The 13,015-nt window shown below is 51.3% G+C and overlaps 7 protein-coding genes across 7 annotated transcripts; 2 read left to right on the forward strand and 5 right to left on the reverse strand.

Moving 5' to 3' along the window:
- Positions 1–452: 452 nt before the first annotated feature.
- On the reverse strand, positions 453–1,391 carry ALTATR162_LOCUS7117 (uncharacterized protein; the record flags this gene model as incomplete). Its single annotated transcript, XM_043314744.1, has 1 exon — positions 453–1,391. One exon carries the CDS (start codon positions 1,389–1,391, stop codon positions 453–455), a length of 939 nt encoding a protein of 312 aa, XP_043170679.1.
- Positions 1,392–1,967: 576 nt separating this feature from the next.
- Positions 1,968–3,059, reverse strand: ALTATR162_LOCUS7118 (uncharacterized protein; the record flags this gene model as incomplete). Its single annotated transcript, XM_043314745.1, has 1 exon — positions 1,968–3,059. The coding sequence occupies one exon, from the start codon at positions 3,057–3,059 to the stop codon at positions 1,968–1,970; it is 1,092 nt and encodes a 363-aa protein (XP_043170680.1).
- Positions 3,060–3,656: 597 nt separating this feature from the next.
- Positions 3,657–4,994, reverse strand: ALTATR162_LOCUS7119 (uncharacterized protein; the record flags this gene model as incomplete). The annotated part of the gene is made up of 3 exons (XM_043314746.1): positions 3,657–4,790; positions 4,840–4,877; positions 4,928–4,994. 3 exons carry the CDS (start codon positions 4,992–4,994, stop codon positions 3,657–3,659), a joined length of 1,239 nt encoding a protein of 412 aa, XP_043170681.1.
- Positions 4,995–5,665: 671 nt separating this feature from the next.
- On the forward strand, positions 5,666–6,877 carry ALTATR162_LOCUS7120 (uncharacterized protein; the record flags this gene model as incomplete). Its single annotated transcript, XM_043314747.1, has 3 exons — positions 5,666–6,121; positions 6,170–6,715; positions 6,764–6,877. The coding sequence occupies 3 exons, from the start codon at positions 5,666–5,668 to the stop codon at positions 6,875–6,877; spliced, it is 1,116 nt and encodes a 371-aa protein (XP_043170682.1).
- A 330-nt stretch (positions 6,878–7,207) lies between these two features.
- On the reverse strand, positions 7,208–8,341 carry ALTATR162_LOCUS7121 (uncharacterized protein; the record flags this gene model as incomplete). Its single annotated transcript, XM_043314748.1, has 3 exons — positions 7,208–7,671; positions 7,741–8,064; positions 8,128–8,341. 3 exons carry the CDS (start codon positions 8,339–8,341, stop codon positions 7,208–7,210), a joined length of 1,002 nt encoding a protein of 333 aa, XP_043170683.1.
- A 334-nt stretch (positions 8,342–8,675) lies between these two features.
- Positions 8,676–9,964, reverse strand: ALTATR162_LOCUS7122 (uncharacterized protein; the record flags this gene model as incomplete). Its single annotated transcript, XM_043314749.1, has 5 exons — positions 8,676–9,075; positions 9,144–9,286; positions 9,341–9,565; positions 9,610–9,714; positions 9,770–9,964. 5 exons carry the CDS (start codon positions 9,962–9,964, stop codon positions 8,676–8,678), a joined length of 1,068 nt encoding a protein of 355 aa, XP_043170684.1.
- Positions 9,965–11,075: 1,111 nt separating this feature from the next.
- On the forward strand, positions 11,076–12,934 carry ALTATR162_LOCUS7123 (uncharacterized protein; the record flags this gene model as incomplete). Its single annotated transcript, XM_043314750.1, has 6 exons — positions 11,076–11,231; positions 11,296–11,474; positions 11,521–11,951; positions 12,009–12,028; positions 12,078–12,413; positions 12,464–12,934. The coding sequence occupies 6 exons, from the start codon at positions 11,076–11,078 to the stop codon at positions 12,932–12,934; spliced, it is 1,593 nt and encodes a 530-aa protein (XP_043170685.1).
- Positions 12,935–13,015: the final 81 nt, after the last annotated feature.

The raw sequence follows: 13,015 nt of genomic DNA on the forward strand, positions 1-13,015 counted from the left end.
GGCGGCTTGGAAGCTGCGTGCAGCGTGGTGGATTTGGTACGTAGTGTCAGTTTCCCTAGCAATACGTCTCGAAACGGGTGTTGTTCGATTGAAGCCAACTGGTATACTTACAATACTGTTTGAGATGCTGATAGATTTGTATAGCTTTGTGTACTTGTAGCACCTTCTGAGGGGAGACTGGGGAAGAGATGCATGTATGTAGACGAACGATATGGATATCGGAGCTTTTCGAGTTAGGCGACCACTTTTTAGATCTCGAGGCGCTCCAAGTAAGTGAATGAGATCAGCCTGCCTATAAAGAGAATCGGGACCAAGCGATATTTCCGGAAATCTCTTGTGCTGATCTTTATTGTGGACGTTATATATCTCATCTCATCCTCAAGCCCCTCTTCAATCGTCGCCAACGGTATCTCCGCCGTCAAAGCGGAATAAAATTTCTCGCCTCCCGCACATCATCCAGATAACAATGTTCTGCTTTTCTCCTTCCCACTTGTACCGGTGAGGCCACTTCCGCTGACGATACTACTTTCTTCCAGTGAAGTTGCTCCTGTCGCCTCCTCTCCCCCTTCACCAGCCTCAGCCTGCCTTCTTCTTTCCCGAAAACGCGCGACGGACCGCGCATCTACCCTCTTTTCATACGCCCTCTTATGAAACTTCTTCGTCGATCGTTTCCTATCATTAGCAAGTTTCATTATGAAATCGTTGTTCCACCCATAGTATAGCCACTCGGCATTTGGCTGCGTCTTGCCTGCCTCCTCTGGTGCATCAATACAGCTAAAGTTCTTACAACAGACGGTTTCATTGAAAACAACATGCTTGCCCTCTGACTTCAGCTCTGACTCGATCCGAGGAGAGCACTTCAGTGCTAATTTGAGTGACTTGAGATTAGAGCGACGATTCCGCTTCTGCGCTTCCTTGGACCAAAGTGTATCATCTTTCACACCGTTTTCGAGGTCTTGTCTGAAGTTCCCGAGGACTTGGAGAAGAGTCGCATAGCTTTCCGCAATTCGTGGCCAGTATCGCTGTGCGGCGGCTTCCCGGCCCATCTTCGAGGGTTTCGAGGCGTATTTGTAGCGTAGGTGTTTCCAGCTCATACTTCTTGTGGCTTCTTCGAGTTCTTTCCTCGAGGGCTCTTTTGAGTGGTTGTTGCGGAGGCGGAGGGCGAGGTCGTCGAGGCGACGGTCGATACGGTGATGACGCTCTTGAATCGATTCCAAGGCGCGGCGCGCTTCGCTTCGATCGGTTTTGGGGAAGGCTTTGATCTCTTCCGCCTGACGGGTCATGAAGCTTTCGAGCTCTTGGCAGGCTCGTACGAGGATTTGGGCTTCGTTGCGCGTTAGATGCATGCCGGCGATGAGCGCCTTGGAAGCTTTCTTCGAAAACCAAGACATGATTGAGGTATAGATGGACGATATGACTGACATGAACGGTATGAATGACATGAACGGTATGAATGACATGAACGGTATGAATGACATGAACGATATGAATGACATGAACAACATGAAAAGCCATGTGCAGACCTGTATCATGCGGCTAAGTGCGCTTGATTTGTGTAGAAATGGAACTTTGGGTGGCTCGGGGGCCTGAGCCAGTGAGAAGGAAGGCATTGGGCTTTCTGGAGTAATGGTATGGGTCAGTGGAGGAAGCTCGTCTCGCGCATGACACAAGTAGTGACAAGTCGCTTTCACGACGTTCATAATGAGATAATGGTGGCGGTGCAGGCAGCACTGTTTTTGCTGTGCATTGTGAATGGAGAGGTGTGTAGTGTAAGACATTGCAAGAGAAATTGCAAAGACGAAAACCTTCGAGACATTGTAGGTTTGTGAAGCAAGCGCCAGTACGAGCAAGCTTGGATTATCTGGCAAGGTCTATGTCTAAGCAAGTCGATGGTAGGGCTGATGTATTGGCTTTCGTTCGAAAACAGAATGGGTTCGCCTAGATGATAAAGTCAAATCCCGGCACGCTCACATCTTCGCCCTGTCTCCATGGTCGGCATTTACAAGGACATAGCGATAGCGTGCATGGCCCTCCTCCATGTCGACTACACTTTTGTTCGCGTCCTTCATGCTGCGCTTCTGTACCCATGGTTTGACACCCTTGTCGGCAGCGAATTTTAGCATTTCCTCTATCTCCTTGGGGCTGCCAATCTGACTGCCTCCAATCTTACACCCTTTGCCAATGAGACCAAATGCAGCGATTTGAGGAAGCTTGTCTTCGGGTGCGCCAACTTGTATAAAGGATCCACCTGTACGGAGGAGCCGAAGGTATGACTCAAGGGGCATGTCTGGAGAAGAGACTGTGCTGATGATGAGGTCGAGGGTTCGGCTATGGTTACGCGCCCACTTGTCGTCTTCAGATGTGGCAATGTAGTCTGTTGCGCCCATGGCTTTCGCATCCTCGACCTTGTTCCTCCGTCGGCTTATCGCCACAACCTTCTCGCAGCCCAATGCTTTCGCAAATAATACGCCGAAATGTCCCAGACCTCCTAGACCTACGATGCCTACCTTCTTCCCGGGGCCTGCACCGTTATTCTTCAACGGCGCATACACGGTAATGCCACCGCACATCATGGGCGCTGCGTCTTCGCTCTTTATCCCAGCTGGTATCTTGATGGCGAAATGCGCCGGTACTCGAACATGATCCGCGTATCCACCCATGCTCCAGCTTCCGTCTGGGTACTTTGCGTTGTATGTGCCCACCATCTTCGGGCAATGTTGCTCGATGCTGGCGCTGCATTCCTCGCAGTCGTCCTTCAAGCAGCTAAATGCTTGTGCGCCTACGCCAACTCTGTCACCTAATCTGAGGTTCTTAACTTTGTCTCCGACTCGTACGACGTTTCCGACAATTTCGTGGCCAACACATACGGGATAGTGTGTCGCGCCCCAGCCAGATCGCAGAGTATGTATGTCGGTGCCACAGATTCCGCAATGAGAGACTTTGATATCAATGTCGATTTCGTTAAACGGCTTAGGCTTGAACGACGACCAAGTCATGTTGCCCTGCGCGGCATTCTTATCGTGGCCCAGCCAGCCGTGGAACTCGGAGGGGGAGGTCATCTTCGTTTGTATGCCAAGGCTCTTGAAACTGGAAAGCGATGCAAGAAAGGTCGCGCTATGTCAGTACACGGGTGTAGGAATACGTCGCAGTATTAGCTGCAAAGGGTGTGAAGACGGTATATGCTGAGTGTTGAGAGTAGTAATCGCGCAGCGACCAGGACCGAGGATGGCCGACGTCATGTTGTTTGGACAATGTTATCCGAGGTATCTCGCCGTAGCTCTGAACGCGGGATGAGGGGTTTACAATCCATTAGGGACAGCGCTCATCAACAACGCGGAAAATCATGATGAAGTTCTCATCGCGGTATGATATCTTTGCAAGAGCGGTAGAGGAATGTTGGTGTTGTAGGTGGTGTTGGGAGTTGTGAGTACTGAATGTGCAATATGGCGCTAGAGCGCGACCATCAGTCAGCACCGTAATGCATATGAACAGGCCACTGTTTATTACGTAGCTCCATCTTTGTCCCAATTACAAGGCCAAGATACCGAGAGTTGAGGGTGAGGTAGACTATGAGATCGTTCATGAGATAGTTTATTCGTGTTACGTATGAAAAAAACCGTGCATTGAAAGTGCGAGAGTACCAGAGCTGTCGACCGCTAAGCATCGACCTTCTTCATACCTTTTGTGAAAAGAGGACTCTGCCTAACGCGTCCCCAATCATGAAGCATCATGGTATTTGCCGTGCCGTCTCTGACTTCTCCACCACCGCGCTTGATCATCTCCTCTTCAAACGCATCTATCGCAACTTTTCTGTCTTCGCCAGCTTGAATTTTGGTAATGGCTTCGTGCAACTTTCCAGCGTCCGTGACCGAGTGATTGAGGCCTTGCCCTCTCTGGTAAGTCATCGGATGAACGGCGTCACCAATCATGGTAACTAAGCCGCTGTGGTTGTCCCAACGATGGCCATCCATTCCAGGATCCCAGTCACTGAGCCCGAGATACCACACGGGAGTGCCATCTGGTGTCCACTCAAACGCACTCCTCCACGGGTCACAGAATTCCTTTGCAAACTCCTTCTGCTGTGCAAGTCGCTGAGCACCGGTCCAGTTCTTGGTGGCCTCCTGCTCTTCCAGACTACTCCTCCACGAGATATAGTAGAAGAACGTCCAGGATGATGGGTCTTCTGCGTCTGGTGCGTCATGCATGCCAAAGAAGGCGAAGTTGTTATTCGGATGCGCGCATGCTAGGTACAGCGGATGAAAAGACCTCAAGAAGAGAGCTTGTTCCACGGTAAACTTGCACTGAACAAAAGTAGCAGCATATGGTATGTGGTTGATGGCACCCAATTCAGGACCCAATAGGATCTGTCTTGTCGAAGAGTGAGCTCCATCAGCACCTACCAACATGCTTCCAGTTGCCGTTGTTCCATCGGTGAAATGTGCTGTGACTGACTGATTATCGTTTGCGTACGAGACATCTTGTAAGCGCTTGTCGAACTGTATGTCAAGGCCTTGCATCAACATGTCGCGCAACTTGCTCCTTCGCAGGCGGTAGAAAGGCCCGAAGGTAATGGCTGCGACCAGATCTCCGGTGTCGCCTCGCAGCCACTTCAGCGTGTCCTGCTCTTTTGTGGGCACATTCGGATCGACGGAAACGCTCTGAATGCGGTCCCACCAGCCGTCTGGCATGAGGCTCTTCAATGCTGGTGCGCCCCAGTGAAGGCCCATATTCCAGTCGCGCTCGCCATGCTTCGCGCCGTTCTTCTCGAAGACGATACATGGGATGTTCGCCTAATTCCCCAATGAGACTAACATCTACGTTACACAGACGGATACGTACTTTGCGAAGGCCCTGTGCGAGTGCAAGTCCAGCGGTTCCTGCGAATGAGTGAGACCATGTGCAGGTATGCGGCGTAGTCGTCGCTCACCAGAGCCAATTACGAGGATGGGCAACCGCGCCGTACGCGCTTCGCCATTGGCAGTTGGTTTTTCCATAACAAACAGCCAGAGATCAGCGATGTTCTGGTCATCTCACAACCTGTTCTTCGCACTCTCTACAACAAAGTTCGAAGTATCCACAGTGGAGGCACGCTTGGCCCACACCATCTTTAACGCACGTTGCATCATACGACGGGCCGAACAGCACACGAACGGTGAGCGCAATGCCGTCCACTCTGTCGTCCACCACGGCTACCAACCAGTTCAACGCGAGACTTATACAGCGCCATACATACACCTTTTGAGTGCAATTGGAATGTTTCCCAAAGACTTGCTGCCTGCAAAGCTCAGACTCTTCGTGCGACATCGGTAAAGGGGAGCCATGGCCTCGCTTACCCTGAGCCGCTCAACTGACATGCATGCGATGCTTTTGGCGTGCGTTGTGGAAGCGCACCCGCGAATAGCAGCAGCCGGAGGGCAGACCGATCCGCTTGATCTACTCGGGGATGCTGCGCGAACGCGGCGGCGGCGCCAGAGCTGCACAGCTCCACTTTCTCAGAGACCCCTCACCCATTAACAAAGCCACCAAGGAGGGACCAGAGTCAGCACCAGCAAATCCCCGGTTCGTCGGCCCCAAAGTCATTAATATGTAACCTGTTGGCTGCCAGGCTTGAGGCTTGAGGCTTGATTTACACCATCACCATACCACACACTCGAATCGTACGGCCATGGCCTCTTCGTCGTCCCAGAAGTCCTGCGAGGGCATCGGCATGCATCACCAAGACAGCGCCATACATCTGGGTGACGCTTCGACGTCGTCGTACCCTCAACAGCCAGCCCCTACACACCACCAAACCTCAACAGATTCCGAGCCTTCACCAGTAGACAATGACGATGAGCCAGGCTTCTCGTCTGACTCAGCCTTCGACAGCGGAAGTCTCCTCGGCGACGAGACGAATTCACTAGCGTCGTCTATCCTAAACCATCGTATAGAAAATGGGAGGCAGTACCACGCGTATCGAGACGGCGCATATTGGGGGCCGAACGATGAGCTGGCCAAAGAGATACTGGATTTTGCGCACCACATGTATCTCCTGACTCTCGATCAGAAGCTGCATCTTGCGCCTTTACAGAACCCGCAGACAATACTCGATTGCGGCACGGGTACTGGCATATGGGCAATTGTAGGGTATACCTCATTCACAGTCTACTTCATATACTGACAAGTCCAGGACATGGCAGATCAATATCCTTCCGCGATCGTTACGGGTACCGACCTCTCTCCCATACAACCCGAATGGGTCCCACCCAACTGCCATTTCGAAATCGACGATGTCTCGCTAGAGTGGACATTTCCGCTGAATCACTTCGACTTTATACACATCCGCGAACTTTTCGGCTGCATACCGGATTGGGACTTCTTCTTCCAGCAAGCTTACCGTCACACCAGGCCTGGTGGCTGGATAGAGATAGTGGAGCACTCCGTATGCCCTACATCTGACGATGAAACAATGGGGCCAGACCACTTCTACCATACATGGGGAAAGGTTGTCGTTGAGATGGGCGACCGTTTCGGCAAGACCTTTACTATCTGGGAAGAGAGTGCTGAGAGGATCAGAAGAGCCGGCTTTGTGGATGTGACGGTCATGGAGTACAAGTGGCCTATGAATGGATGGCCGACGGATAAAAAGCTCAAGAATATCGGGCGATGGAACCAGTTGCGGTTGATGGATGGGGTGGAAGGCTTCATGCTGCGGTTGTTGACCCAAGTCGGTGGTGTAAGTATTAGCCATGATGGTATCATGGGCATTACTGACATTCTCTAGTGGTCCGTTGCACGAGCACAGGTGCATCTAGCGCAGATGCGCAAAGAATTGAAGAGTTACCGAACTCACGCATACTTGCCTGGGACTGTTGTCTATGCCCGGAAGCCCCTATGAACATGAGAGCTTCGCATATTGCCTCGGTGCAATGCTAGCAAAGCCTAAGCACACACTTCAGGACGTTTCCCATGCCCGCTATCGGCCTGTCCACGCATATCCGACTTGGCACTCATTATACACACCCATGGAAGAAGGAAACGAGACATTAGGAAAGAAGCTTGCCATTAGACAACTTGTCTACGAAGATGTGCGCGCCAGCAGACGCCTTCTACTTAGGTGGTACTTTCCACCTGACAGGATTAACGCTTAGTCTTATTAGACTTTCAACCTCGTAGTAGAAGCGTACATGGCCGCTCATATCGAAGAAACGTCAACGGCCTCTTATCCCTAAGTGCTTGGACAATCGGCGGACTGGCACTTGCCGCAGCTATCCCTCTCGGTCCTAGGACATAGACACGATGCCTTGCAAGCCTGGTCGCCATTGCAGTTCTGCTGACAAGCGTAAACGGCGGCCCGGCAGACTTGACAGTGGTCGATTGGTGGTGAATCTGCCGTGACGTCGTCGGACGTTGCCACCTGAATAGTGGTAGAACAGCTGGTAGACGCACACTTGTGACAGCTGTCCCATTCGGTAACAGGGCAATTGCATGTTGCCTCGCAAGGCTTGTCACCGCGGCAGTTCTGTTGACAGGTGTAGATAGCGGCCCGACAGACTTGGCAATGGTCAATTGGTGGGGACTGTTGGTCACCCGTGGCAATGCTGTCGAACTCAGCTGTCTCGGGACCAGAATGAGCCGTGTCGCGTTCAGTGAACTCCCATTTATCGCAGTCTTGAGGAGCCTCGACGCATCCTGTTCTAGTGTTAGTAGACTAAGAACCGCCACAAAGCTCTGCTTGAGCTAGTCTGTTTTATCACATACCCTGTTGGCGACAGATCGACTTTAGGTTCGAGTGCAAGTAACACGCACAATAACCCTCACAATGGGGACCTGACCCGCACTGCTCGAGGCAATACGGCAAGCCGGCGTCGCAACCCTGTGCTACGCATGTATTGTCATCAGCCTTGGCAGTAGCGTTGTCGTACTCTAGAGCGTCTTTGTTGTAATCAATATTTTTGGGAGCGGCTTGGTCAGCGTAGTCTGGTGCAACTTGATCGGTGTCGCGCTTGAGATTGATACCGTGCTTGAAGTCGAGACCGCGCTTGGTGTTGAACTTCTCGCAACCCTGAGGAGCTGAGAGACATCCTACTCTAGTATCAGCAAAACTTAATTTCCACGGAATACTTGTCGATTGGATTTTTCACATACCGTTTGTGCGACACTCGGGCATTGGATCTTCTTGTGTGTAACATTCGCAATACTCCTGGCATTGAGTACCCCGATCGCAAGCTTTGACGCAATTTTGCGTGGGCAAGAAACAGCCTTGTTTTTCGCAAGGGCTCCGATTGTCCTTGCCGTAATATTTTGCGCTTGCAAAAGCCAGGAGGCCGGTGATAACGAGGATGATAGCGTTGAGTCTCATGGTGACGCTTGCACAGTGGTTGAGTTGGTATGGTCAGAGAAGAAAGGTGGGATATAGAATCGCAGTGGAAAGAGTTTTTGACCTACAAGGTGAGAGCGCATTGTTGACACTGCGTCACCGCTCGTGTCAGGAAAGAGTCATGTGGACTGAGTGGGGGCGTCCGAGCGTTCGGTGGGAGTGAGGGTGAAGGTGAATGAGGTGCTCCACTCGCATAATAGACAGCAAGAGACAAGTCGGAATCAAATCAAATCCGGCCCTGAAATAACGGGTCTCCAGAACTGCTTACAGTGAACAAGCTGATGATATAGTAACAGAAGGGGTCCTTCCTTGATGGTTACATATTCCCAGGCCTCCCAATATGACGCAACTCAATGCTCGGCTCTCTCTCTACCACTATCTCCTTGCGTACCCAGATATCGACATCTTTATCTCTTCTGACGACCGACGGATCGCGACTTTGTTGACTAGCAATCTTGACATAGCTCGACAAATGGCCCGTACGACCTGCCGATTCGTACCCCGATGTCGTCCCAACACACGCTTGGTTTGCACTAAGAAGACCCGAGTCAAGACTCATCATGAAGGGTTTGAGGAAGGGAATCGTGGAGGCCATTATACTAGCGACTTGCACTATTTGTCCACAGACAACGATACGCCATATCGAGTAGAGGAGATCGGTTTGTGGAGGCAAGCTGCGAATGTATCCGATCTGAGCGGCAGAGGCGAACACGACGCTGGGGGTCCATACTGTCAGCGCAAACTTTGTGATGGTTTGGTCAAAGGCAGAAGAGATATGGCTTACACTATGCGGGACCAGAAGCCGGTGACGAGCGTGAGGCGCTTTTCTGGTGTAATTTGCAGCGGTAGTACCATCAATGTTGGTACGATTGCAAGTGCAAGGTCGGTCACAATATTCATGACTGCGTTGTAGGTTCGTACAGCGCGCTAAAGAATGTTAGATGGCGGCGCCAAACACACTGGATCGTTGGTCCAACTTACGATATCCATACACTTCGGATTCGTGATGTCCCACCTTCGGGGTGAAGGGCACTGGAAGGCGATGAGGAATACCGCACTGAATCCCCATAGCAGCGTCAGAACGCCCGTTGCACGCATCATCCTCTGGTGTCTGGCGATTGGCGTAACTGATGCGAGAGAGACGAGTAAGGAGCCCTTAGCAGCGACAACGGTAAGCACGCTCAAAATCTCGCTGCCGAACAAAGCCTAATACTCTCAGCGTCGCCCTCCAAAAGCTTTGTGATTCTTACCTTCCAAGCTCCATCAACCTCAACTAGTGCGAGGCCAACTTGTAGATTCCCGATAGGCTGACCAGCAGGACTAAGGAGTGTTGCCGCCTGTCCTGCGGACAAAACCTGTTGTGGTGTCTGTCAGTATGCATATTGGTGGCTTTCCTCCTCAAGCACTTACCAAAGCCGCTAGCAGTACGAAGTCGGCTCCCACAAATCGCCTACCCATAGCCTTCTTCGTGGCAAATTGTGCTGTAACAGCTGATATCGAGAAGGCGAGGAATAGCCATGCCAGAATCTGGATCAATGGCGCTGCATGGCCGTCGTGGAATGCAGGCTGCTTACCAGCGTCCATGGCTTTACGCCTCGAGAGCATGGTGAAATATTTATTCTAGGGGTGATTCTGATAGTCCAACTGTCCGAGCAGCGCGATCTCTGCAATATAGTCCAGCGAGAAGGAACCAACACCCTACGGCCGTTATCTCTGTGCCTCATTCCAACATCCTTGAATCACATGGTGCCCACAGACGGGACCAGTGTCGTAACATGATACTGTTCTCATCTCACATGTTACTCTTTCATAGGGGCGTTGCTCTGTCCACTCAGTTGGTATCATCCCACGCACGTATGTGAGCTTTCCAGCTCCTTTCGTAGACCTGCATAACTAGGCAACGGGTCCGCTGCCGAGTACGTAAGGGGAGTACTTGTCTCTCATTAGCACGCGGACAAGCTTGCGTATACGTTACAAGCACATTAGACGGCACAGTGTAATAGGTCGCTTAGAAGGCCTACGCCACATCCGTGCAGAAGTGCCATATAAAAGCACCAATTAGAGGGAAAGCAGGCAACACGGACACCTTGGCAACTCGCGGTAACGAAGCAAAACGGCAGCTAGCAGCAAGAGGATTTTGATGGAGATATCGTAGGTGTTTCTACGACCATAGCGGCTGCGCTATACACCTGAGGCGTAGCTAGCGCTAGGTACCGCTCGGGACGGTAGAGTCCGCGGCTTCTAGGATCGATTCCGGCCGAATCCTGCAGGATGCGTATTGAGTAAGGATCTTCGCATTGAAGTGAGGGTGACATTGTTGAGCTGGAAGGAGCAGAGAGGTCAACACAGAAGAAGCAGTACACGGCGTCTGTAAACGAGGTTTGGAAGTGTTTGCAGTTTACAAGCGAAAACCGCGAATCTGGGTACCACGTCAGCATTTCCATGGGCTGTGTACGAGAGAGCAGCATCTAACCATCATGGAAACTTCGTTATCAGGACACCCCCGCGGCAGAAGCTGCGGCACAGCATGTAACCTTCTCGATCCGTTTAGCGAAACAATCTGGATCAATCTTCGCATAGCCGACGTATGAACGCGACGCCACTAATTACAACGACTTTAAGAGGCTGCAATTGACTTTTGTTTTCCTCGCATCCATTACAGTGTTCATTACTGTCTCTTGTGGTTGTTACCTCTTTATATATATCACCTGAGGCCATGGAACTTGGCAATCGAACAAAGGCCGAAGCAGTCACTTCTGCCATCGAGGACGGTGACCATGATGGTTACACTCGAGATGAAAGGGATCTTATCCGACTGGGCAAGAAACCAGTGCTGAAGCGTAACTTTGGCTTCATGCAGATTTTAGGCTTCGTAAGTTTCGAATGTACGAAATGCATGTGAGACACACACTGACTTCGCATCCTCACCACTACAGTCATGTACCGTGTTAGTGACTTGGGAAGGCATACTCCAAGTTTCCACTCCTAGTTTGCTCAACGGTGGTCCTGCGGGCGTCTTCTGGGGCTATATCCTCATATGGATTGGTTCTATCTCCATTTATACGGTCTTGTCCGAGTTGTCATCGATGGCACCCACCGCAGGTGGGCAGTACCAGTAAGTAACCCGATCTTATAGATATTCCTAGCTGATGAGTTCTTAGCTGGGTCGCCATGTTAGCCCCACCGTCGTACAGAAAGTTTCTGAGCTACATCACTGGATGGGTGACACTCATCGGCTGGCAGGCCACTACCGCTTCCTCGGCGTACCTTGCCGGAACTATCCTGCAAAGCACGATTCTAATGTGCGATTCTGATTATTCGCCGAAGCCGTATCAAGCAATGCTGCTTGGTTGGGCCGTGCTTGCATTTGCAGTCACTATTAACACTGTCGGGAGTAAGACCCTTGCACATTTCGAAGGCCTGATCTTGATATTGCATGTCCTGGGCTTCTTCGCAATTTTGATCCCGCTCGTATATCTTGCTCCGCATAGCGATGCCTCCATTTTCACTACATTCGTTAACACCGGAGGCTGGTCGACGCAAGCGCTTTCTTTCATGGTTGGACTACCATCATCCGTCTTCGCACTTGTTGGTAAGTGACTTTTCTTGACGAGAGTCTGGGATTGAGCTTCAGCGCTAACCTTCGCAGGTGTCGATTCATGTGTTCACGTAAGTCGTCCTTCAGCTGGTTGCTTGCCGGCGTACTAATTCTCTACAGATGGCCGAAGAAGTCAAGAATGCGTCTAAAGTAGTGCCGCGAGCCATTCAAATCAGTGTATTGCTGAATGGTACACTGGGCCTAGCGATGTTGATCGCGTATCTTTTCTGTCTTGGAGACCTGAATGAGGTATTGGAGTCTTCAGCAACGCTAGGGTACCCCTACCTATACGTGTTTTTGAAGGGTACTGGATCAGCTGCCGGAGCTGCAACCATGGCTATGATCATGTGGACTCTGGGTGTCTGCTGTCTAGTTGGCCTCATGGCCGCCACCTCCCGACAAATGTGGTCCTTCGCGAGAGACAACGCCATGCCATTTTCGGCTCAAATCACCAAGGTGATTGCTTTTCCCTGATCATTTCAGACTCATCGTGCTAACGCTAACAGCTCAATTCTCGAACGCTGATACCTGTTAACACCATCATGATCACGGCTGCGATTTCGGTACTTCTATCTTTCATCGCACTCGGCTCGTTTGTCGCCTTCAGCAACATTGTCAACCTCAGCATCGGTGGGCTTTATGCCTCATACTTCATCGTCTGTGCCTTGCTTCTTTGGCGGCGTCTTCAAGGCATCAGCCCGTACAATTCGCAAGCTGCGTTGGTGGGACCAGATACATTGCAATGGGGGCCTTGGAAGGTTCCGGGCGCGTTCGGTATTGCCAACAACCTGTTTGCATGCGTATACCTATTTGTACTGTGGTTCTTCTCTTTCTGGCCAGGATCCGTGGAGGTTACCGTACAGTCGATGAACTTCAGTTCTGTCACATTTGGTGGGACTGTAATTCTCGCCGTCGTTTGGTACTTTGTGAAAGGCAGAAAGACATATGTGGGCCCGATCGTTGAGGTGAGTTTGTAGTGTCCTCTGGTGAAGTTTTCACGGGAGGCACAGCAGGGCTCGCAGCCGCGTCTGTCCGTGAGGTGAAAGAGAACTATGCGG

Source organism: Alternaria atra, assembly GCF_907166805.1.
Source record: "Alternaria atra isolate CS162 genome assembly, contig: 28, whole genome shotgun sequence".
Taxonomy (NCBI): domain Eukaryota; kingdom Fungi; phylum Ascomycota; class Dothideomycetes; order Pleosporales; family Pleosporaceae; genus Alternaria; species Alternaria atra.